Source organism: Alligator mississippiensis, chromosome 1, assembly GCF_030867095.1.
Source record: "Alligator mississippiensis isolate rAllMis1 chromosome 1, rAllMis1, whole genome shotgun sequence".
NCBI lineage: Eukaryota > Metazoa > Chordata > Crocodylia > Alligatoridae > Alligator > Alligator mississippiensis.
In genome coordinates, this window is record NC_081824.1 from 217,973,179 (window position 1) to 217,999,011 (window position 25,833).

At 41.2% G+C, this 25,833-nt stretch overlaps 1 protein-coding gene across 1 annotated transcript in view; it reads right to left on the reverse strand.

Moving 5' to 3' along the window:
- Window positions 1-25,833, reverse strand: part of PCSK2 (proprotein convertase subtilisin/kexin type 2) — a 190,286-nt gene that overhangs the window by 21,841 nt on the left and 142,612 nt on the right. Inside the window, exons 9-11 of the mRNA XM_006260699.3 lie at window positions 8,095-8,310; window positions 6,326-6,426; window positions 661-888 (exon numbers count right to left, since the gene is read on the reverse strand). Of these exons, the coding sequence (XP_006260761.2) occupies window positions 661-888; window positions 6,326-6,426; window positions 8,095-8,310 (545 nt within the window). The remainder of the gene's footprint in view (window positions 1-660; window positions 889-6,325; window positions 6,427-8,094; window positions 8,311-25,833) is intronic.

The following is a 25,833-nucleotide window of genomic DNA, read 5'->3' on the forward strand; positions in this document are numbered from 1 at the left end:
ATAGCTTACTTTAAGCCACATAAAAATAAACTGGGAGTGGTATGTACAGCCATTAGCTGCTCTGAGGAGCCATGAGGGAAAACCAGTGTAAGAACCTTGGGTGAGGGAAAGGGTGGGCAGGATTGTGGGGTGGGGGGTTAGGGGGTCTGCAGGAGGGGTTGGCAGGTGTGGGGGGCTCTGGTGGGATTCGGTGGGGCTGGTGGGCCCCTCCTGATCCTGCCAAAACACATCGATCTACATTAGTGTACCTCCTGAAGTGAATTAATGTTGATTGGGCACATCATTTTGGGGGTGATTTAGGTTCTCCGAACACCTACATAATTAGGTATTTAGATTGATCTAACTCTAGTTAGGTCAATCTATATGTAACACTTGTACATTTAGAGATTCTTGGGGGCTTGTAGTAATACTACTCCCATTAAGAATGGACTCTATGGATTAGGCATAACACATAATCTTTAGCATTTTCTTCCAAAAATTAATAGACTGAAATTTTATCAACTTGCTTTGTACGAAGTAAGCATTAAGACTACATTTCTTTAGAAATGGTATAGCAAGTTTCTAGGACTTTTTTCACAATAGTTGGGTGTTTCTGGTCACTTAAGAGCGTAGAATAAAACAAACTTCAAAGTTCAAAAAGACAGTGATGTCATCACTTACTCTGGTTCTTGTATTGATCCCCCAACACAGTGGAATCTCTCTGGAACAGTTTTCCAGTCTTTCGCCATTTTAACCATTGCCCCAGCATCAAGGACTCCATAGCCAAACAAATGGTTGAATTCCAGACCAACACCATTTCTACGCCACTGATGAACCTCATCATGCAGTTGGTTCCTTTTGGAGGTGAGCACAGTCAGATGCTGCATGTCTCTCCATGTTAGATCCAGGCTATGGAAAAAGCAGAGAAACTGGGTTTGGTCCTCAAAAAAAAACAGATTTTAAAGAAAGGCAGTGTGGTTTGAGCAGTCTTTTTGGTAAAGTTTGATGCTGCATGTTCCATAGAAAATATACTGATGTGCACATACAATGAGCTGGCTCTTGTTGCCAGTACCAAACCATCTGCTCATGTCAATGGGAGCACGATAAGGCTCTAACTTAAGGAAATATCACACAGTCCCTAAATTTACAAAATCAAACTTTGTGTACTTTTCTGTTCTTACAAAACGATTACAAATCTCATAATATTGCTATAACAGGGATTGTCTGATGGCTAGCAGTCATAGGCTTATTATTATTTCTCCCTGGCTTTAAAGCAGGGGCAGGCAATTATTTTGGGTGGAGGGCTGCTTACTGAGTTTTGGCAAGCCATCGAGGGCTGCATGAGAGGCATCCAGGGGCAGATAAATATTAATTTTCTAAATTTTTTATGGGCCCCGTGGGCCAGACAGAATGGCCTGGTGGGCTGCATTTTGCCCACCCCTGCTTTAAAGGGATATAAAGAAAACTTCAACCTTCCCTTTGATCTCCTTCTGTCCTCCAGGGACTTTCTAATTCTCCAGACTGACAGACTGTGTAAATTCTGTCATGACAGGGCTGCTCACTGGGTCACAAAACAAGTCCACTGGATTGTGAATAACTGGATCTGTAACTGAAAGATTGTACTGGAAGGTCAGGTACGGAACTGCCATATGAGAAAAATTGTACCGGATGAATAAGAAAGACAGGATTTGCATGTTTCAAATAATATATTTTCATAATTAATTAGGGCATTTGAATCCCCTTAATTAAAAATCATTAATACTGTTCTGTGAGTTTTCTTTAGAATTCTGAAAATAACTGTGAATACGGAAAAATATTTTAGCCATTTTATGGCTGGGCTCTTACTGCAGTACAGTAGGATTAGCTGTAAGCATAAAAAAAGTTCATTTCTAGCTTTGTATCCTGAATATAAGCATATATCCCATGTTGAGTAGGGAAAACAGTTATTTCCTCTTTCTCAGGGTGATATCTTACAAAGCTGTTTCAGAAACTAACGGCAAAATGGCTGTCCACATTGTATATCTGTGACAAAATGGGAAACTACACAGCAGCAAGGAACACTGATGGAGGCACTGTCAAACACTGCCATCCTGTATAACTATGTAGAGAAGTGAGGAGGTCTAGTAAATAAATGATCATTGCATACAAAATGGTTTTATTTTAAAATTGCTGTTAGTTTCTAAAGCACTCTTGTATATGGCATTATCTGCATTACAATTCACCAAATGCCTTAGTAACACACATCTGTGTGCACACTTCCTTCACTACTCATTATCTTGCAAGTGTGTCTTATTGCACATATTTGATAAGCCAACTGGTATGTTAAGAACATAACACATTCCATACTGGATCAGACCCCTGGTCTATCTAGCCCAGTATCCTGTCTTTGACAGTAGCAGAAGTGGATGTTTTACAGGGATAGCACCAAACTGGATCTCTCTGGGCCATCCACATGAGACATTTACTGTGCAGTTTCCTAATTAATTGCACAGTAAATGACTCAGCATCTACATGTGCATATTAGGGCACACAAAACAGCTAAACTCCGCAGCAGGTTAGGACTTGTAAATACAAGTACTATCCTGTACCAGGGCTTTTTTTGTGCACAGCAGGACACATGTAGATGCTGACCTGACTGTCTGAGGCACGACGTTGTTTCAGTGCAGAGGCCGGCTGCCAGGTAGCCCTGCACTGAAGTATGCTTGTGCACCTGCCGGTGCCTCCACAGCACACTGAGCCAGGTCAGAGCAGCCCTGGGCTGCCAGACTGACCCCCTACAGCCTCCTGCCAGCTGGGACTGTTGCAACCTAGCTCAATGTGCTGTGGCTCAGGTTCACATACAGACAGGTGTCCACCAGCAGTTAGCTCCAGAGCATGGGCACTAAGGTATGTGGTTGACAGCCCAGAGATTGCCAGTTCAAGACCACAGAAGGTGTACTCTTGGTGCAGCTTGTCAGACTCCAACAAATCTTCAAATTCTGCTACATATTTTGTAACAAGGACATGAAATGGGAAAGGATTAAAATAGATACCTGCTTTATTTAGATGCCTAAATTTGCATGTGAAAGTTTAAAAATTTTAACTCCATGTTCATGAAAAGTCACTATTTAATAAACGGGGAAAGAAACCCTTCATGTATCAGTCACATTTTTGACAAGTGACTATATGGTTGAATTGTTTCATTTAAGTCTTCACCCACAGCACTAATGAAAATGAAAGATGCATCTTCTAGAGACACACAGCATTCAGACCAGACTGATAGCACAACATGTTCAGAAAGTACATGACTCCTTTATATTTTTATGACTTGGCAGATTTAATATTTAGATTACTTTACAGTTTGAGAGCTTGATACAAAGTTGCTAACAACTGCATTGTTCATCCAAAAGTTGGTATTTGTCATTGTTTTCTTAAAATTATAAAACCCAAGCTATAAAATTTGCCCTTATTCACATTCCTTCTCAGTATACTAATAATAATTATTCTACTGCAGAAATAGATTTCAGTGCCAAATGTCATAGTATATTGTGTTCATTCTTCATGCTTCTGCCATGACCAGTGGAAAAGCTAATCTCTCACACATTCTTCACAGAATAGTTGCCCAACTTTTAACGCTGTATAAGTTGGGGTAAACTTGCTACATGGAAAAATAAAGCAATGTAAAAGAAAAGGCACAGTAAAAATTACCACAAAAGGAAGTATGTCTAATCAATAGAAAACAAATGAGATATTCCCAATGGGCAGGGGAATTGATGAATAGATAAATCCCTCCATGCAACAGTTTAGAGCTTATCAGCTCCTTGCCCCCCATAGGGCACATCCAGACAAGCGTGGATGTTTGTCTTCCCAGGGACAAGTAATAGTGGTACACCTTGTACCATTGCTATTTGTCCCCAGGGAACGCCCGTCCCACGTGCTCTCTGGCGTGCAGCTGGTTACCCCCAGCGGAGTAGGGGAAGCTAGGGTCAGCCACTATGCTGGTATCAGCAGCTTTACCTGGGGTCCTGGGGGCCTCCCAGGGCTGTAGCCATGGCAGAAAGCCTAACTGACAGCCAGAGCATGATTCTAGCCAGCCAGGCTCTGGTTTCAGGCTTCTGCCATGTGTGCTGCCCCACTTTTTTGGCATGGGTTTTCTTGACTCTGGGATATCCCAGGGTCAGAAACCCACCCATGCACTACAAGCTAGCAGTGCAGGGAACACCTTCACATGTGGTGCCGCAGATGGGCAATACCGCACCTTTGCACTTGTCTGGATGTGGCCATAAATGTCATATAATAACTGGACCAACATTGACAGGGATGGCAAAGACTTACTTGTATCCAAAGTAACATTTTCCAAACAATTTGGATTCAGAGACTAAATAGGCTATTTACGAAATGGGAAGGACAAGTATGAAAGGATGTTAAGCAGAAAAATACATTTATAGGACTGTTTTATGAAAGATTTAAATGTGTATGTCAAAATTCTTGATGAGACTGGCTTGACATTCATGACATTTTAAAAAATAATGAATGTGATGTTCTTCTCATTTGCCTTCAGGCCATATGAGCCTTTTGAGTTTAATTTTCAATGTTTTCCACGTTCCTCCCACCACAGATACGAGGGCCAGAAGCATTTTCTTCTTCTTCTTCTTTTAACTAAATCTCAGATTAACATGTATGCATATCTCTAACCTTTGAGGATTTTAAAAGGCCATGGGGCTTGAAACTTTTTGTGATAAAATTGCATTAATTAACAACAGTAACAAGTCCAATAAAGTTTTTGTTACATGTTGCAGATGGCCTCCTGAATGCAACTCTTAACAGCAGACCACAGCCTGCAAAATCTTGTATTGAACACCACTGGTTCTCATTAATTCATCATAAATATTGCAATATTCTATAACTCCCTAAAAGCCCCAGCTCCAGGATTCATATGCTTCCGTGAGACTCTTACTTTTCAGTTTTATAAAAGTTTCTGTGCTTTGTAGTTGCATATTAAAAAATATATTGCACAATGTTTCTGATTCTCTTCTGATTTCCAGAGTCTGATTTACATGCTTTGTACACCCACCCTTGTCAATAATGCATTTCTCAGAGTGGACAGCCGCAGTGGCTAAAGTTAGTGAATAGTTGGCATATTTGGAATAGTCCTCGTTGATTGAAATATACCTTTTTGTAAGGGGGCCAATGGAAGGCTCAAGCATGAAACCCAATCCAATAACATTCTACATTTTGGACACTAAGTTGTGTCTCTATAGTTATATTCTTCCAGAACTGTTCTAGGATCCCCAAGATATCTATATCCCTAGGATATAGAAACCTAGAACCCTCAAGAGCATAGAACCAACACATACAGATATGGTTAAAGTTCAGAGCAATATCATAGAGAGAATTATTCTATGTGCTTAATCACTTTCACCATATCTCTACAGCTTAAGGAATGGACTGGGAACCTTGCTGTAGGTGGGGCAGGCAAACTTACATGAGAAGGGATCTGGGGGAGGAGCTAGACCAAAAGGGAGATATGATAAAAGGAGTACGGAGATGGCTGAAACAATGTTTGTCTCACTTTGGTGGAGACAGGCAGTAATAGGAGTTAGAGGGGAAGCCAACTAGAAACAGAGGCTTGGGGACAACTTAAAAAAAGAAGACAGACAGAAGAGGGAAATGGAAGAGGAAAACTATGTAAGAGAAGAGGATTTGTGCAAAATGAGATAATGCTTCACTAGCATAAAGTCATCCAGGGCCCGTTTACACATGTGATTAATGCACCTGAATAAACTCCGGTGCTTATTGCTCTGGAGTTTTTTGCTCCCAGGAGTGCTGCTTGAACATGTGCCCAGGAGCAAAAAACTCTGGAGTATATTGCTCTGGAGTTTATGCACAGCATGTGGGGCCCAGTCAGAACAGCCCAGGCTGGCAGGGGACCCCAGGGATCAAGCTGCCAGCCCAGGGCTCCATGTGCTATATGGGGCACAAGCATCTACACATGAACTGCTGCACACAAAAGAACTACACAGCAGGTTAGGACTTGCATTTACAAGTCCTACCTTCTGCACAGTTTATTAGTTTTGTGTGCCCTAATAAGGGCATATGTGTAGACACGAAGACATTTACTGCACTGTTAATTAATCGACTATACAGTAAATATCTTGTGTAGACACTCCCCCAGTCCTTTACTTAGGGCTTAATTCCAACTCCATTCAAGTCAGTATGAGTTTTCATTTATTCCAGTGCATCATATATCAGGATCCCACAGCTTAATTTTACTGTAACATGGAAATAATTTAAAAAACAAACAGCAGCAGCAGCCAACACCCATGCCTCCCTCAAGCCCATATTAGAGATTTTAAAAGAAACATACTTAGCCTCCAGGGCTAGTGCAAACACTCCAGCTGCCTCTGGTGCAGCTGCAGATGTTCCAGAATGACGCAGAGTACAGTTGCCATATAAATCTGTAGTAGCCTGTAACAATATAAGCAAATTAATAACTCTAACTATTTCATTCTCCTTAGGGCTGCAGATGTGGAGTCCATGGAAGGCAATGTTTGTTAAATTAAATCCTTGGAGTAATTTTTTTACTTGTCACTATGATCAAAGTAGTTATTTTCTTCGGATAATAACATATCACCTATAAAAATACATTGAATATATGCATGGAAGGGGGAGAAAGATGATTAAATAATAATGGTAAGAAACAAATATCCATTAATATATAAAACCCAGGCAGATGATTCTTGTATAAACATATGTGTATTGAGACCCCTTCTTAGTTATTCGAAGGATTTGAACCCTTTTGCACATCAGCAGACCTCTAATACTAGAGTTACAGGAGCATGCCAATACTTGGGAGTAGTAACAGGCTGCTATCTTCTATTTGGACTGGCCACTCACAGGACACATGATTCACACTCTGCAAGCAAACTACATAGTGATAATCATGAAAGTAATGTAGGTCACCTCAATGCATACAGCTGGCAAGAGTCACCAGGGAATGTATATGTGACATTCTGAGAGAATTCTGTGACATGTGAGAATGTATATGGGATGCTATAATGTAAGTCTACAGTTAGATAACTCTGGAAAACATCTCTTGGCAATTGCTGATATTTAAGTATGACACCCTGAGAACTGGATCCATGGTGGATAATCTCAAGGTTACCAGTGATCATGGTGGATGATCTCAAGGCTACCTCATTACACATCAACATACTAAAATATACTCATACTATACAGGTGGCATATTCCCACTGTAATACTGGAACTCTTGTTCTAGGAACCATGTCCCTCCAGTATGAAATTGTGTTTTGCCCTCAACACAGATCTGAACATGTTGGGTACCAATCTCACCCCAGTGCTTCATCTTTGGCTCAGGGACTGTTCTGTGTTTCTGCAATACGTAACACAAAGGAGTCCTAATCCTAAAGGGTGCTTCAGTGCTACCATAGTAGTATAACACCTCCCCCTCTGAGATAACTGCAAAATGTTAAGATTCTATACTGAGATTTTTCCAAACATTTATTAAAAAGGACCCCTCTTAGATGGTTCTTAAATAATCAACCACTTCTGTAACCACACTCTTAGATCAAACTCAGAAAAACAAACAGTTGAGCAAAGAGCAAGGATTTGCAGAGATGGCCCAATAAGCTTGATAGTATTCAACATTACTTTGCCCTCAATATGTTTTTCATCAACCTTATCCTGCCAGATATACACATAAGTATAGACAAATTAGCAATGGCTGCATTAAACTGGTAACATGCTCAAACACAATATGATATGTTACCTTGGGTGTTTCAACTCTTCATTATCATCCAATTATACAGAGAAAGTCAGCTCAGGAATTAAAAATTCTGAGGACATGTATATGAATAAATGGACCTCAGCTTCACTTTCCACACTGGATTCTGATAAATAGGGAACACCACCTACATGAAGCTATAAAGCATGGAGGCTTATTGCTGCTTTCAATATTAACAGTCTATCTCAGCTGACAGTTTTGGCACCAACAGGTATCGTGCATTGGAAATATTAGTTCAACAAAAGAACATCTGCTGCTCCTAAGCAGAAAATGATATGGACAAATGTGGGTGAGTTCAAGGAGAGAAACTACACAATAATATCTGCACTCACCACACCAGCTTCAGGGTTCCTCTTCCTTCCATTGCTGAATGTGGAGGCCAAGGTTGAAGAGCAGCTTTCATCGTACAGAGCAGTCCGGCCATCATTAATAGCAGAATTGATGGAGATCGTCCACATACTTGATGCATAGCCATCACAGTTACAATCATCATAGCTGCCCCCATCCCCAGAGGCCCAGACATAAATGCTTCCCTTGCCACTACGTCCCTGTGGAAAAAGGGAATTGAATATGTCAGGTTAAATTACAGTTTTAACTATGGAACCAGGCACCCATCTGTCTGGAATAAAACTGGTACTAGGTAAACATACATCAATCCCAATATGAAGTTGCTGGGAGCACTGCAGACTTTTGAACTTAGTAGTTTCCTGTTAACAGCAACCAATCCTGCAGTCTTGCATGTGAGGAGGGTTCCCACCTGTCTCCTTGACTGCCCGGTATACCCACAGCTTTGCTGCCACATACTAAGATATTTTATGGATTCATTAGAAGCTGGAATTCGTGCCAGGTATTTGGCAACATGGGAAAGTCATCCTCTTAAAATGGACACAGCTCACCAAATGTATTGGGATTGTAAGAAACATTTCAGGGCCAATGGCTAAAAAATCCTATACAAGTGCCACCTTTTTTTCTCAAGTAGATTTGCAATCTGGGCATCATAGCAACCTATCTGTTTGCTTTAGTCTTTACTAATAAACCAGCCTATACAACTGTAAACACAGTAGAACTAATACCATAACAAGAGCAATAAGCCATGCACCCATTAAACAATAATGCTTAGAGGATGTAAGACCATAACATGATTCTCAAGTTATGGGCAAAGTGCTGAGGGATAGAAAAAAAATATCTTCTAACCTGTTAATGAGCAGATATATGAAAGATATGGAGCATCTATGTAAAGTAAGCCTCAATGTCATTTTAATAGGGTGCTTTTCTAGCTGTTATTTATCCCAAATCCACCTTCACAACAGTGCCTCATTTTTCTCACAGGCACAACCTTACTTTTTAATCACGCTAGCAAGTCGTATTATACCATGCTGAATCTCACAGCAAGTTGGCTGCCACTAGGATGTGCATCTTTTTAGGATCAAGACTTTCATAATGATGATGATGGCTATAAAGAGCTGATTTAAGTCAATATAAGGGTGCCCAGACTGCCATTTAGTCAGTCATTTCAGATTTAGGGTACGGGGTAATTTTTTGTAAGAATACATATTGTATTAATAAAAGCTAAGGAACATGGGGTTTTTGTCAGTCCAACAAATTATGTTTAGAACATAAGTGGCTGCATTAATGTAGCAGTAGGCATTGGGAAAAGAGAAAGAGGAGTTGCAGTGCCCTATCAAACCCCTCTCACCTTTATTTATGGGACTGCCCTTGTAAGTGGATAAGAGTGGCTGGTATTCTCACCAAACCACTTCCCACGTGATCTTATGAAGGTAGATAGTGAGACCTAGGCCCGGAACAGAAGATGGCACAGTACTGTTTTCCCCTTATTCTATGATGTTGCCTGGCAGAATTTATTGTTTTTGATGTTGGGAGAGTTAATATGGGACAGTTCTACCATGAAGCAATTGGATAAAAGGGGAGATGACACTGTCCTTTCTTCCCCAGTCTTTATGTCATTAGCAACAATAGCATTGTTTTCCATTGTATTGAAAAAAATATTTCATTATTTTTTTAAATAAAGGCTGTAGGCCCAAATTCTAAGTGCAGGCTCAAGGCTATACATTCCAAGGAGAGGAAAACTCTCTCTTCCTCTTGGAGTAAGGTATCCAAATCATGGAGAGAACTGGGATTTAAAGCTGACCCCTTGCCTTGGCATTTCCTATTGGCTACAGACTTCAGGCTACATATTACTGGTTGGGACAGGCTTTTTTAAAACAACTGAGTAATATAAAGTAAGAACTGCTTTTGGTTACCATCTTCATTCAAACTAAATCACCAATGGCTAGGATTGAAAAAATGTTTAACCCCTTCCCACCACTAACATTCTCCATTATTCTCCATTTCCCAAAATTCTCCATTTCCCAAAATTCACTTCTCCGTTCTAACCAGAGAGGGAAAAGAAGTGCTGCACAACCTCTGCAGCGTCAACTTAGTGTTGTATGCAGAGGAGGTTAGCTGTGTTAGTCTGAAGCCAGGCAGAAGGTAGAGAAGGGTGGAACTTGTGGGGGGCCTGTAGATGTCCTAGGAGGCTGCTCTGACATACTGTAATTACAGCGCATTAGAGCAGACCCACTTCAGCAACCTCCTTGTATCAGTGTCCCCACACTTCAAAATGGTGGCAGGGGCACTTAAACTAAATTTCATCACACAAGCTTTAGTTCAAGTGCCCCCACTGCCGTTTTGAAATGTGGAGATGCTGATACATGTGATGCTGTGGCACTTGAATTAGACAGGCACTTTCTCCCAGCCCCCCCATGTGTAAAACTGCCCTTAAAGACTAACTGGTTCAAAGAGGCATAAGGTTTCATAGCAACAATCTATTCTGTCAGAGTTTGGAAATGGAAGGGAGAAAGAAAAAAACCTATATATAGTAGGGAAAGGGACAAAAGGAGGGGAGGCTGCTAAGAGAGGTAATCAGTAGCTTTGCTCAGTGGTGCGCAACTCATCCTACAGATCAAATAAGTGGCACAGGGTCTGTCTGCAGGCAATTAACACTGCTATAATTCCCCCATTGACAAATTCCCAGACCCATCGGGGGCTCCCAAGTCATGTTAGTCACCCATGGTATAGACCAATTAAGATGAACAGGACAGTTAATTCCTGGAAGGACACTGGGGTAAAAACACCATAGCCTCTGTTGACACCAAAGTTAATGACGGGCAGTGGTCTCAGTAGATAGGCTGTCAATCTGTGAAGTATTTTTTTAGGGACAGGGACAAAAGAATATAAGAAGGGACTTAAAGGAGAAATGCCAGATGATGTTGAAATGTTTATGGAGTGCTTCATCCCTCTAGGCAGCATGGGAGAAAGTACAAAGGGCTTCTTTGAAAAACTATTAAAAATTTACACCATTTCTACCATAAGCCCAAAACACACAGCATCAGGGGAGCTTCTGTCTCTTTTGGCATTATCTATTATAGTTCTTTATATAGATTTTCTTCTTTTTCCCCCTTGAGAAATAAAAAAAAGTTTCAAAATTGCCTGTTTAATTTAATAACAATGAATGTCCCTGCTATGGAGTTAGAGCTCATTAAAAAATCCAGAGAAAAATTCCATAGCTTTTAGTTTTTACAGTTTTTACTCTGAACCTTCCCAACCTTTTGCTGGAAATCAATTGATTTCATTTCTGTTAAATCCTACAATATATTCCCCATAAGAGAAAATTCATTTCCCAATCTTCTAGTATTAAAATTAATTCTTTCATATTCAATTATCTGAAAAATGTAAATGCTCATAATTACTAAATTAATCTTTCAATAGAAATTATTAATGACATTAAACAGGTATGGACTGTTGCAAAGGAGATGGTGTGGCCGGAATATACTGCCTGGAGCCATTTTACCAGATTAGCCTGTGCAGGTGACAAATAAGGCATCTTCCTGTCATTCCTCAAATAAACATTGAAATCCATCAGCCTTATCTGCCAAGTGCAATCTAGATGTCTGCATCTTTTCAGAACAGCTACATAGCTATCAGTTCATATTTGAACGCTGGTTAGTCAAATGTCCTTGGTTACTAAATCTCTGTTACTATGGTATTTAGCTCTAATCCCACAGCCTGGACATACAGCACATTAACAGCTGTATAATTTACATCAGTGTAAATTACACATGGACCCAGAGTGGACAGATAACCAGTTACCCTGAGCTAACCACTCCAGTAGGCACTATTATAGTGCCTTGCTACCATGTGGTACAGAACAGGCAATAGCCTATTTCCTTGGAGCAAAAGGCTACTCCAGAAAAAACTACAGTGTGCAGATACATATCACCCCACATTGCCATAGCAATGCACTATGTCACCATACAGCATGCTATGGCAACATAGCAATTGCATGGGTCTACATATGATCAGCAGCTATGTCTCTGTAGTGGCACACTCTCCTATTTTATTGTGCCTCTGAGGCAATGTAGTGGGGAAATCTAACTGTGCACTATGAGCATGGCACAGTACAGACAGTTACTATGCTGTGCTTTAGTATTTCCAAAAGGAAGTACTAGAGCATGGTGCTGTAGCAATGTTGCCATACAGCAACATGTAGATGAACCCACAAACAACAATTAAACTGGCACATATTAAACTATGGTAGTTTTAACTGTAGTTTTGTTTTTTCTGGGAGTAACTGAATTCTAGTGTTTTGACACACGCTACATGTAAACTGGTATAACCAGACTTTCTGTAGTGTAAACAAGGAGCTGGCACATAATGTTTAGCCCTACATCTAGAATTTTACTTGGAAAAAAGTCAGGGGTAAAAGTACACTAGTGTAAGTTACGTTGATGTAAGCATCATGTGCTCATGGCTATCTTAGGATAGCTGGTTGATAAAAGCAAGGAGACTACTACCAATTCTCCTGCCTGCTCAGGTTGTGGTACATAACAGCATGATCTGGGAGAATTCTCCTGGGTTTGTTCTTCTGGTGGAAAAAGCTTACACAAAGACATCTGAACAGACATTTGAATGCTGAATCCCTGAAGAGCAAAGCTTGTAGTGTTGATGTTGCACAGCCAGGGGGGCCCTCTACACATCTCTCAGCATGCTCTAGTCAGTACACTTTGTGACAAATGGCAGCAGTGCATAAGGAAGCCTGAATGGCTGACCCAGACTGATCAGAGTCAGCCTGTAGCATAATGTGGGATTGTGAAGGGGGAACATGCTACTCCCTGTTCAGCTGCAGTAGTAGAGCCCAGCCCAAGTAACACACTGGGCACATCTACATGAGATGCTTAATGCATAGTAGACTGATGACTGTGCATTACAGAGTAACGGCAAAAACTGTGCTATTAGGCTAGTATGCAGTAGTATTAGTTGACCACGTATTAATCATTATGGAAAAAGCATGCTATTGTGCTAATGTGCGGTAGGACAGCCTACTGCATATTCATTTAGTATTTCCTTTTGCCAGTACTAAATTTAATGTGCAGTAGGCACTGCGCATTAATGAACATGTAGACACATCCACTGTTACTGGAGGTAGGGAGCAAATCACCCCCAGATATTAAAGGACTGTGCTGGAGCTTCTCTCAGAAAGATAAGTTGCATAGGCATTCACTCTCCCAGGAGACACTCTCACAAGAGTGATTTAACCCTGGTTGGTCTTGGATTATTTTTCTCTTGGAGGGTCTATCTATGCTGTTGGAAAAAATTCCACAACATCTGTGCACTCATGGTTTCTCCTGAGACAGCAGTGACTCTCCCAGGAGAAACTGAATGTCTGTATGTAGCCACTGACTGAGAGCAGCTACAGACAAATAGTTCATCTGTCTGCTCAAAATTGTAATGTAATTTACACTGATGTACAAAACTGATGTAAATGACATAGCTATAAAAGGACTGTGTATCCAGGCCTCCAGTAAATTACCTTAGCATAGAGCTGTTCTTCATGTATTTAAATCATAACAAGTGACTTCCTATAATTTGCAGTCCTTTCTTGTAACTGGACTTGCATGTTCCATTTACCTTTAACTATTAATTTTCTGTAATATAATTAATGATCAAGCAATGCTCTATTTAAGAGGCATGTTTACTATTTAAAATAGTAAAGTCAGCAAAAATGTTATTTTGGGAAAACCCAAAATATTTGCAAATGTGGGTAAAATTTAGTGAACGATTTTGGCTGTAAAGCAGGTAGGAGCTTGGCACAAATTGAAAGAAAACCTTTTGTTTTAAATGAGTCAAAATGTTGGATTTCAACATGTGCAAAATAAAACATTTTACCTTTCCATGCTGACATGATGTTTACATTTCAAATCTGACCTTTTTACATAAATAACTTGAATATTAATAATCTAAACCACTTTGAGTTCCAATTAACTATTTTAGGTAAACCTGGACTTTTTATTTTATTTTATTTTATTTTATTTTATTTTATTTTATTAAGGTTTTGAGTTCAGACACTGAACTGAAAAATCCAATCTGGATACAATTCTAATTTACAGAGATGAAAAGAAATTACCGTTTAATTCACATATACAGAAACAAGTCATACATTTTCCCTCAGTCGTTTTACAATCAGGGAGGGTCATGTGCAATACAAAGATGAGTGAAATAGTCTGAATGAACCATGACTAGAACTAAACTTTAGTTCAAAGACTGAATCAAGATTCTGAGGTTCAAAAAGGTTCAGATAATGTTTGCTCACAACAGTTACCCATCCTCATGGGCCAGTGCACTTTTCTGCTAATGAAAACTGGTAGAGTTCCACTGACCCTTACTTACATTGCATAGCTCAGTGATTTGCAGCCTGTGGTCCACGGACCCCTGGAGTTCTGCAGACTATGTTTAAGCTGGGGTCTGTGAAAGATGATTATGATCAATCAAAAGTATGTGAATACCCACATTTATAATTCCAGGGGATCTTCATCTTCATTCAAAATATCCAAAGGGATCCGCACCTCTATTCAAAATTATTTAGGGGTCCGCAAATGAAAAAAGGTTGAAAACCACTGGCATAGCTTATTATGGGGGGTCATGATTGACCACAAGATGAACATGAGCCTTCAATGTGATGCTGTGGCTAGTAAAGCAAGCAAAATGCTGGCTTGCATCCATAAATGCTTCTCAAGCAAATCCCAGGACGTCATTCTCCCCTTGTACTTGGCCTTGGTGAGGCCACAGCTGGAGTACTGTGTCCAGTTTTGGGCTCCACAATTCAAGAAGGATGTGGAGAAACTTGAGAGAGTCCAGAGAAGAGCCACGCGCATGATCAGAGGTCAGGAAAACAGACCTTATGATGAGAGGCTGAGAGCTATGGAAAAGCGCAGGCTCAGGGGCGATCTGATGGCCACCTATAAGTTTATAAGGAGTGTTCACCAAGATCTGGGGGAACGTTTGTTCACCAGAGCGCCCCAAGGAATGACAAGGTTGAATGGTTATAAACTCCTGTGAGACCATTTCAGCTTGGACATAAGGAAGAACTTCTTTACTGTCCAAGCCCCCAAGGTCTAGAATAGCCTGCCATCGGAGGCAGTTCAAGCACCTACATTGAACACCTTCAAGAGAAATGTGGATGTTTATCTTCCTGGGATCCTATGACCCCAGCTGACTTCCTGCTCCTGGGGCAGGGGGCTGGACTCAATGATCTTCCAAGGTCCCTTTCAGCCCTAATGTCCTTGAAATCTATTAAATAATTCCCTTTTACTTCAATGAGGCCTCCAAAGGAATAAAGAGGTGTTTAACATTAGTAAGGCTATTTGAATCTGGCCCTACTTTTTATCAGATAATTTCCATTGCTCTAATATTAGTTAAATTTATCATATCCACTTGACATTTTGATGAGATACATTTCATATTTAAACAATAAATCCTTTCTCCATATTCCATATTTAGATTATTAAAAGCAAAAGGATTTTAAACATCTAATTTACTTTTCACCATTCACAATGCTAGTTTACTTTTTGCATTGTATTCTAATTGTACAATGAATATAGGCCTGTCAGTTTCATTTTCTGGTTTCCATGAACTACAGTGCTATTCTGAGTTTCCAGGACTGTTACCTTCACTCCAATGTTTGCACTTAATAAAGACAAAACCTGCAAACCTGCAAGGAATTAACTCTTTCTGTATTAGGTTTTGGGAAACTCTCATAAAAGCAATTATATACCTACATCTTGAGTTTAAACTGAGTTGTCTCTGTCTCTTTAAAAACAATCATTTAAAACTGAACAAGTAAAAAATTTCAAATAAGGACTTCTTAGTATTACAAAACATATGTGGGGAAAATGCAGTGTAATATAGTTGAATTCTATCCTTGTTATACAAGTAGGTTGGTCTTGCTTTTGGGGAAAAGAACAGTTAGCACCCTTGTTACAGCCATAGGCTATGAATAATTTTAAAAGTGCCCAAATTCTTATGTCAGTAACATAGCTGTTTATTCAGAGAAACTCCACTGAGCTAAATATAGAATCTTCACATTTACAAGAGTGTCACTGAGAGGAGATGGCTTCAAGGATGCAGCATAGTTTGATAAAGTTAAAATAAACTATGAGGACTGGTTCAAAATACTACTTGATTTTCCCACTGTGCTTTTAAAACATTCCAGGAGGTTTAAACTGATCTAAAGTGGCCTGCACATCTAGACTCTCGGGGCACTTATCCACATGCCTGATGTCTGCTGCAATGCATGCTAATTAGCACTTTGAGTAGACTTGATTGAATTTGCTGGAACATGCTCCAGCAGCCCTGGTGTCACATGTATTCAGCATCCCTGCACTTTAGTATGGTGGTGAGGGCACTTTAACTACAGCTAATTAAATCAGCTTTAGTTAAAACACCCCCACAGCCATTTTGAAGCACAGGCTGAATACATGAGATGCTGTGGGTGCTTTAATTAGAGTGGTTCCTAGGACCTGCTCTAATTGAAGCACCCCTTCCCCCACCCCAGAGCATGCCCTTGGGATTTAAATTATATTTAGCATTCTAAACCCTATGTTAGTTTACACCCTAGTAGTATATTACCTTTAGACTTCAGGTTCCAACAACAAAAGTGCCATTTCTACAGCATTCGTTGGAGGATAATACCTTTCATCTGTATCAACCTCATTGCTTTCTTTCCCTGGAGAACCCAATTACAAAGCCATGATTAGATTATAAATTCTTAATATTTCTCCCCTGGTGCTTTCTATTTGCACAGTATTTTCTTAGGTAAAACCATATTACAGGACAATATAATATTCACCAGTGGTACAGGCAGGCAGAGATTACATTTTGTGCATTCTGATGATGCTGGCCAAAGCTAAATAAATTAATTAGATCCATGAATATCCATATAAAAAGCCTGCATCATAAAAATGCTATAAAGAGATGCCAGCTAATTTAATTTTTTTTTGGGGGGGGGGGTCTAGTTTCTTAAATTCAAACAGCTGAAGTTAGAAAGATGGAAGGCTGAAGAACTAAAACAGCAAGGAAGACAGCTTACTAGATATACTCTTAAAATGGGGATATATTATAATATGGCTAGGTTTAAACTACAGTATATGTCAGGTTACATGCAGCCCCACTAAGACAACTTTAGCCAAGGAGGACTTGACATACAACACAGTCCTAGCTGACTCGCTGCCAAGCAGTGAAGCCTCAAGCATGGAAAATACTGGCTGTGAAGAGATTCTTAGCTTGAAAAATATCTAGCCAAACAGCACCTCTGTACTCATCTATGATATCTATAGCTACTGCAAGTTACTTACAACCCAAGGTACAGTAAGCTGCAGTGTTCTTCCACCAGCTAGGATTCTGCTAATTCAGTATGACTATCAGCAAGTAGGGGCATGCAGTATAAGGCAGAAGACCTTTGGAGCCTGCAGAGAGCAGATATAGTAACCTCTGCTCAAGAAAATGCAGGAGCTTTTGCTCCTGTCAAATGTGTTTGGAGAGAGAAAGCTCCCCCAACCCAAGGCACTGAGTTTAACATAGGAACCTCAGAATTACTATACTGCAAGAGTGTCAAGAATCTGGCCTACAGGCCAGATCTGGCCCATGGAGCCATGTTATTTGATCTATAGTATTCCTGGAGAGGCTAGGATTTTGGTAGCTGGGCAAAGGGTGGTGGCAAAAATCTCTGTGTTTTCCTGAGCTGACACAGCCACATAGGTTAACACTGCTATTGCTTTCTACCATTGCTTGCCCTGCCATCAAAATCCCAGGTATGGATCCCCATTGGGGACTTGTTTCTGAGATGCTGTTGCTCACACAGCTGATGGAATCCTGGGTACAGGTCCCATTGGAGTCTCTCCTTACCACTGGAGGTGGGTCCAGATCCAGCCCCAAGGCTAAATGAGTTTGATACCCTAATAATCTAGACTGGGGCTGAAGTCCAACTTGTCTCAGAGAGCAGCCAGCACCAGATGATTTAAAGGCAGAAATAAGAATCCATCAGCAGACAAAGTTGGGCCATACGTTCCTCACAGAGGCTTCATTTTGGTTCCAAGTCTTTCTATAGATGTGCTGGTGAGCTGTTTTAATTAAAATGCCTGTCAGGGAACTGCTGTAATTAAAATGGCCCCTCCCCACCCTCGAGAACATGTATAGGCACCCTAAGACTCTAAGATAGGCTTTATACCTTAAGCATCTTTTCTCTCCAGTCATGCTGTGCCTGCTTCAGACAGCGCTTTAGACAGTGTGATTTAGGGCCTTCTTATACAGTAATTTTGGGTGGCTTCTAGAGCTCCTAACACCTGGTTTGTCTGCACATTAACACCTAAAATTACTTTTAAGCACTGGTTAGATGATTAAAGTTACACCACTCCAGGGCAGGATTATCTCTGATCTGTGTTGCCCAGCTCAAATAACACTAAGGTGTACAACTTAGTACACTCTAGGCTACACCTTAGTGTAAGCACCCCATCTGTCCCCCACTTCTCCTGCTGCCTGGGTTGGACTCCCCCCCACACACCCTCCCCAGCACCTCAGATCCCTGCTCAGAGCCCCCCCCCAGTTTCCCCATCCCCTGATTTACTTAACTGTCAGTGCAATCTGTTCTGGGGGAGCAAGCAGGGACAGGTTGACCTGCCTCCCTGCCACTGCTGCTCCTGCTTTCTGGGCCAGGCTCATCCTGGAGAAGAGCTGCAGCCTGGCAGTGGCAGTGGCAAGGGCTGGACAGTCAGGTTAACCCTTCCCTGCCTGCTCTCCTGGGACAGACAGCAGGGGCAGCAACAAGTAAGCAGGTGGGAGCCGCAAGGGAGGAGCAGGGTGGGACGGGACCCCAAGGGACAGGGGGGAGCCCCTAGGATGGAGGGGAACCAGGGGAGCCCCAGGAGGCAGAGGGAAAGCTCAGAATTGGAGGGCAGGGGGAAGGGATTCTTACTTTTCAGTCTTCCAAACCCCTGGTAGCCTGAACCTGTGACTACTCCCAACTCAAGCTAGCTCTAACACCAGGCTACATTTGTGTGGCTCACAGTGTAACAAGCCCTGCACATGACACTCTACCTTCTCATCTATTTATTTGTATGCAATTAGAACTTTGAATTGTCATACAGTTTCTTGATGTTTAAATGCATTAAACTATACCAAATGTATGTCTGGTCAACTGATCCATTAGTATCATTATCATTTTACAATATAAGTTTGTGCTGAAACTAATAAGGATAGTTGATCTCATCTTTCAATCATCTACTGATTTCAAGTAAGTGTCTTCAAGTACTGCAGAGAGAAGCTGATTGCAGCAAAGAATAAGGAGGTCACACCTTCATATTATAGAGCAACGCTAGCCCATTTAAATCAGTGCTGGTATTATTATTACATTCTGTAGCACCTAAGAATCTTACTCAAGAGTGAAGAACTGACCAGCCTAGATATTGTACAAACATATGAACAGCAGAATGCATAGATTCAGTTAAAAGGACAGACTGTGCTACCCTGGTTTATACTGTATATTCCCTCATTTGAGTTGCAATGAGCCACTTAATGGGAACAAAGGTACCAGAATGGGGCCCTTTTTTTAGACAGGATGCAAAAATTCATAAAACATATAACAAGAGGAAGGTAGAATGAAGGTTGCAATTAGAATGTGAGTTAATTTTGGCCAACTAAGAGCACAATTATGTGGGTTTGAGTCATGGGCTGCATCCAGATGAGCAGGGCCATGCACTTGCAGTGGCACAAATAGTAGCAGCACAAATTCTTTGTGTTGCAGCGCATGCCCCTGCACATGTGCTTTGTTGCAGGCTTTGCTCAGATCCTCCCAGGTGGGCTCCATGTGCTGCAAGGGGGGCTGGCTGGGCCACAGGGTGTCTCAGCACAGGGATAGCTAGGAGGCAGCCCCTGTGCTATGGCAACTTGAGCCACAATCAGCTCAGGATTGACACATGGAGGCAAGGGAGCAGGCAGCCCTGGGCTGGTACTCCCCTCTCTCCATGTTACCCAATGTGAGGGCTCCACAGTGGAGCCCTCAAGTTGAGCCACACAGAGTGGCTGTCGGGGGTGCAATATGCTTCAGCACAGGGTTTCCACATTTGTCCCAGTGCATGCTATTTTTGTGTCCTTTGCATCACTTTTTTCAGGTGAGGGGTATTGCCACAACTTAGTAGTGCCATGCATGGTTTAACATGTAACACATGCAGTTTGTGGCACCACAAAGAGGTTTGTAGCACCACAAACCACACATGCCTGCATGTCTGGATGTGCTCATTGGTTTTAAAGATCAAATAGAACTAATACATTATAAAAGATATATCTAAAAAATTCCAACCATTGTCTCTACCTAACAATTATCAGGTGACAATTTACTGCAGATGCCAGCACAGAAGTAGGTTTGGAGGACAAACTTTAAGGAAGACATGACAGTGCATGTGGGGGGAATTCTCAGAAATACTTTTCCCCTTGAATTGATTTCCAAGTTGCAGTAACAACAAGGTGAATGTTACTTGTGCTTGTCAGTTCATTTAATTGCATATTCTACATAAAACCTTCACACTCCATATCCCTCCCAATTATTTATTTGTAGTTTATTGCATTAGAGACAAGCATATTAAACTTGCTGTGTGCAAAGGCTTTATTATTTAGGACATTTGGAAGTATTGCTTTCAGAATAACACATTTAAATTCTCAACATGTTTCCTTCTCCCTGCCAATATTTCAGCTCTCATCATTTATTCATGAATAGTCACCCTGGTGTATGAGAAGCAAGCCCTGGACTGAGAAATCCACATGTTTATTCATCTTTGCACTTATAAAAGATACATGACTTTTCTTTTTAATAAGTATTTTGCTAGTCTTAAAATAGTCATAAATTAGATACACATTTATGTATTCAGTGTACACTGCAAGCTGCAGGTTACAAAGGAAAATGAATAGATTTGGGACCAGATTTTCAAAGTAGTTTAAGTACTAAGAAATGCAGAGAAGCATGGAGTGGCATTTTCAAAAACATCTCAGTGAGCTAAGCATCTAGCAGATACTGTTATCATCTAAAGATGACTGAATATCTTTGCAAATCTGATTCTCAATGGGAAAAAAAATCCAAAGCAAAACCAATCAAAAATAATCCTAAAATGATGGAAATGTTGCAACCAAGAATTGGAAGGAACCTAAGTCAGGATATGGGAAATAATGGTGCTCAATCGCAACACAGGGCTCGATCCTCAGATGTACAGAACAACTCAGGAATGTGTGAATAAGTAGTTTTAAACTACTGTTATGGTCCACTGACCATGGTGCTGGATGCGCACCCATATATTTAGCTTATGTCAGCCTCCAAATGTCCCTAGAGACCAGGATAGTAACCACAGGCCATTGGCAGGAAGGGTAGTGTGATCTGTGTCCCTCTCCCCTCATCTCAATCCATTACACTGATGAACACCTTACACTGGGGGATCCAGGCACAGGCACTGGGGGCTGCTTTGTTCAGCAGTCCAGTGCTAAGTGATCTGACTGCAACTGAGCACCAGAGCAGTAATTTTCTCCTGTGCAAATGAATGTCTTTACCCATGATGCTCAAATTACACCTACAGAAACAGGAGCTTTACATTTTCTCATTTTGGGGCCTTTGCCTTCTTATAGCAAATAGTTGGCTTAATAAAACTTTTTGCTATGCACACTTTGATCACAGTTTAAACACATATTAAAAGCTTCCGGGAGCAATGCACCAGAGGGCATTTAAATAGCCTTCATGCAGTGAGATAATACCTAGTATCTGCTTTTAAAACAATTTTTCTGATCCTGATCTAAAGACTACTGATTCCCTCAGGAAGACTTCCAGCAAAGCATCCCAATGGGCCACAGGTTTTAGTGACTTTATTCCCAGATCAACTCTATGAAGTTGGGAAGTGCTATTTTATTATGCATGGAGAACTGAAGTATAGCAATGCTAAGGGCCAAAACTGGAAAGGAATGCAGACATCCAACATTACAGCTATGCCCCTGGTTCCCATGTGATTTCAATGGCCTAAAGGCCTCTGAGTAGCTGGGCCCATCTGACTTTGAGCAGGAAGTCTGTGGCAAAGCAGGGAATTCAAGGTAGGTATACCAATTCCAGTCTAGTCCGAATTCCTTAACCTCTGAACAATCCTCCTCATCCTTCAGGGGACCCTGGATAGAAAAGGTCCTACACGCAAAAGAAGCTTCAAAGAATTTGTGAGCTTTGAAATTCACTGGCAGGATGCCCAGCAGACAGGCCAATCCTGGGCCCATTCTAGTTTTACATGAGCCCAAGAATTCAATCCTCTGCTATGTTCAAGCAGAATTTGGCAATTATGTTTTTCAATATAAAGCAAATTTGCCAAGAGATGAGGGTTCATAAGGAAAGAACCATTCATGAATTGAGATCCAAACTAGCAAATTTTTTAGGTTGAAAAAATAAGGGGACAGTTTTTAAAAAGGTTGAGATATTGCACAGTGACCTTTTTGGAAAGCCATATTTCATTTTGAAAATTCCTGAGTGTTTTGTTTCAAGCTTTTCTAAATGCAGATTTTCAACTTGCCATTTTTATGCAACATTTTTTGTTTTAAACTTTACTTCAATTAAAATAAAAAGATAAACAAAAAGGTTATATTAGCCAAAAATGAAACAAAACTTTTTTCCCACAAAACAATTCAGCTGACCCTGGATCAATCCAGCAATTGAACCAAAAAAGGAATCTATCATTTGCCCATCTTGTATCAAAGTAACACTATATAAGCAAGAGAACATAAATTTAACAGATGGAAAAATCCAGCCCTCCACCAAGAGGCCTGGTCCCCTTGTACTTACCTACCCTTTGAGCATAAATTCTCCATGCCTATTCTGAAGTCAGTGATTATATTTCTGGGCAATGATAAATCCTGCTCATCTGTTTCTGAGTTCTTAGGCTACAAACAAAACTAAATGAAAACAGTGTGAAAAAAACATGGTTTTTACTCAGAAGAGCAAGAGTTTTACACAATTAACTAAAGATCTAATTTAGTTGTACTAAACTAACTAAAGATTATTTCACCTTGGGAAAGAAATAGGAGATTTCAGAGCACAGAGCATTTTTGCCCTCTTAAAAATAATGAGCCCAGAAAAGTTCTATAATGAAAACCATTTCTTAACTCTATCATTTCACTACCAAAGCACCATAACAACAGCTCCTTTCCTTAGAGATTAGCTGTAAAGCTGTTCCAGTATAGTTACTGCACCATTCTTTGCCCAACACTTGAGGATACTAATATTAACAGTGAAGCAGCAAAGAGCCTTTCAGCTCTCTTGCAAGTGTGACTGCATCACTGTGAGAGACTAACATGGTAATCTTTGAAGCTCCAGTACAACACAAGAAAAGGTGACTGCAGTCCAACTCCGCATAATTATCACACCCACATTTAAATGTCATGTCAGTGTACAACACAAGACTGGTTAATATTGAATGTTTACCCCCCAAGCCCTAGCAACTTAAGTATCCATTGACAGCATAACATCTGCTGCCTTAATTTCTTTGGGTGCTTCTACACGTGATGAAATTGCCCATTTTTGCAGTGTAATTGCTTTACACTTTACACTTATGGGGTTGGGGGTTTTTTTGCTTTTTGCAATTTAAATGAGTCTATGTTGCAAACTAAACCGCATCCCCATGAAGTTTCATTTGCAATATAACTACTTGTAATACTGCAGCCTTTAATCTGACAGCTCCCCCCTGGCTGCGGGAGAGGTGAATTGAAGGTAGAAGCAGTGAGGGGCCCGATCCTATCTTCTTTTTTTTAACCCGAGCCTGCCTGCAGCTGCAGGGTGAGCTGCCAGTGGGCGGTGGGCCCTGAGCTGCAGAGGGTGCTGGTCCTTCCATCTGCAGTGGCAGGGCCCCTGGGGCTGCTCAGGTGGGCTGCTAGTGGGCCCTGGCTGCCCCAGCGCTGAGGCAGCACCCAGCCCAATTAAACTCCTCCCCAAGTTCAAGCTGGTGCAGCCCCCAGCCTACTAGTAGCCTGCCCAGGCAGCCCTGGGGGGGGCCACTGCTGCTGTGGAGGGAAGGACCAGGGCCCCTTGCAGCTTGGGGCCACTCAGCCTGCCAGCAGCTCACCCCCGCTCTGGCTGCAGGAGAGGCAGGCAGGCGCCGCAAAAAAACCCCAAAACTAGGATCGGGCCCCTCTCCGTAACAGCGCCAGAAGCCCCTAAACTGAAATAGTGGGTTTTTAATTGTCACAATCAAAAACCCACCATTTCAGTTTAGGGGACTAAACCCCCATCACATGTACAAGTACCCTTGGCCATTACAGAAAAACGAGCAAGAGATTACACTGCATGAAGTAACTTCACCAAAGATACTCAAAGTCATGTTCCTTACTTTTTCTCTCAGTCTACTCCAAAACAGCAGAGAAAAAACAAAACAAAACTGAAGGTCAGTCAGCTTCAACCTCATTAAAATATTCCCCTTGCTTGTACATTTAGTGTTACAAAAAACATATTCTCACAAGGGCTTAGTGGGAATAATTATTATTATTTGTTATGCCTACATAATAATCATAATATGAAATATTATATATTATATATTTCTGATAGAAACCACGGTGTGCTTCTCAGCAGAGAAGAAGGCACAGTCACTGTTCTAAAGACCTGTCAATTGAAATTCAAACAGAAGCATCAAGCAGAGGTAGGGGGAAAGGTAACAATATAAAGTGGCAAAGATTGTGCATGGCTTGGGAACATTCTGTTCTGTATGCACAAAAACATCCTTCTTACTCTAAATAATGTACCAATAGCTTTAATAAATAATTCCCAAGTCCTCCTCAGATTTGTCATTTAGGAGTCAAGTAATTTATTTGTAGACATCACAGAAGGTATGAGTCTCAAACAAGGATCTGAATGCAGATTCAGTAGTGTTTAGATAGACGAACTCCTGAAGCACATTCCAGGGACAATGGAAATAAGAGGAAGGCAGGTAAGGAAGAAACAGGGCATGAAAGTTGAAGAATGACAAACAATTGATAAGTCTCCCGAGATGGAGAAGAGGAAGCCAGTAAAGAGATTCAGGCCGCAATACAACCATATTGGTTTTTTTTAATGGTGCAGTACTGGTATTGTATTAGACAGGGGTGAATCCAGGACTGGGCAAAGCGGGGTGAAGGAGCAGCCACCCATACTGCAGGGGTGGCTGCACCCCACTCCCAGCCTCCTCCCATCCACCCCTTTCACCCACCAGTTTGGGCAGACTGTACTCAAGGAGCCTCTGGCAACTTTTTTTAAGTCCCCAAAGTACAGAAGAATCCCCTGCCCATCCCCTCTGATATATCTCCTCCTCCTCCCTACTTTCCCACCTGCTTCTGCTGCTTTCCTGCAAGCTTCAGAGCTGCTCTGGCCCACCCCAAACAGTCTACATGGAGGCTGAAATCATCTGGGAACAGTGATGGCTTTCCCCTGCCTATCCCTGCAAGACTGGGCAGGGTGGGACAACTGACCACTCTGCCCATCCCTGCTACTGCCACTGGTCATGTCTACATGTGTATTTACATGCACCTAAACTTAATGCATCTTTGCTTAAGATACATTAAGGCAATTTAGGCATGCATCTACACGTGGATGCACTAATGCACATTAAGGCGCATTAAATTTAGGCATAAATAGCTAAGTCAAAGTAATGCATGTGCAGATGTGCTAATGTCCATTAACATGGTGTGTGTCCATTGACACA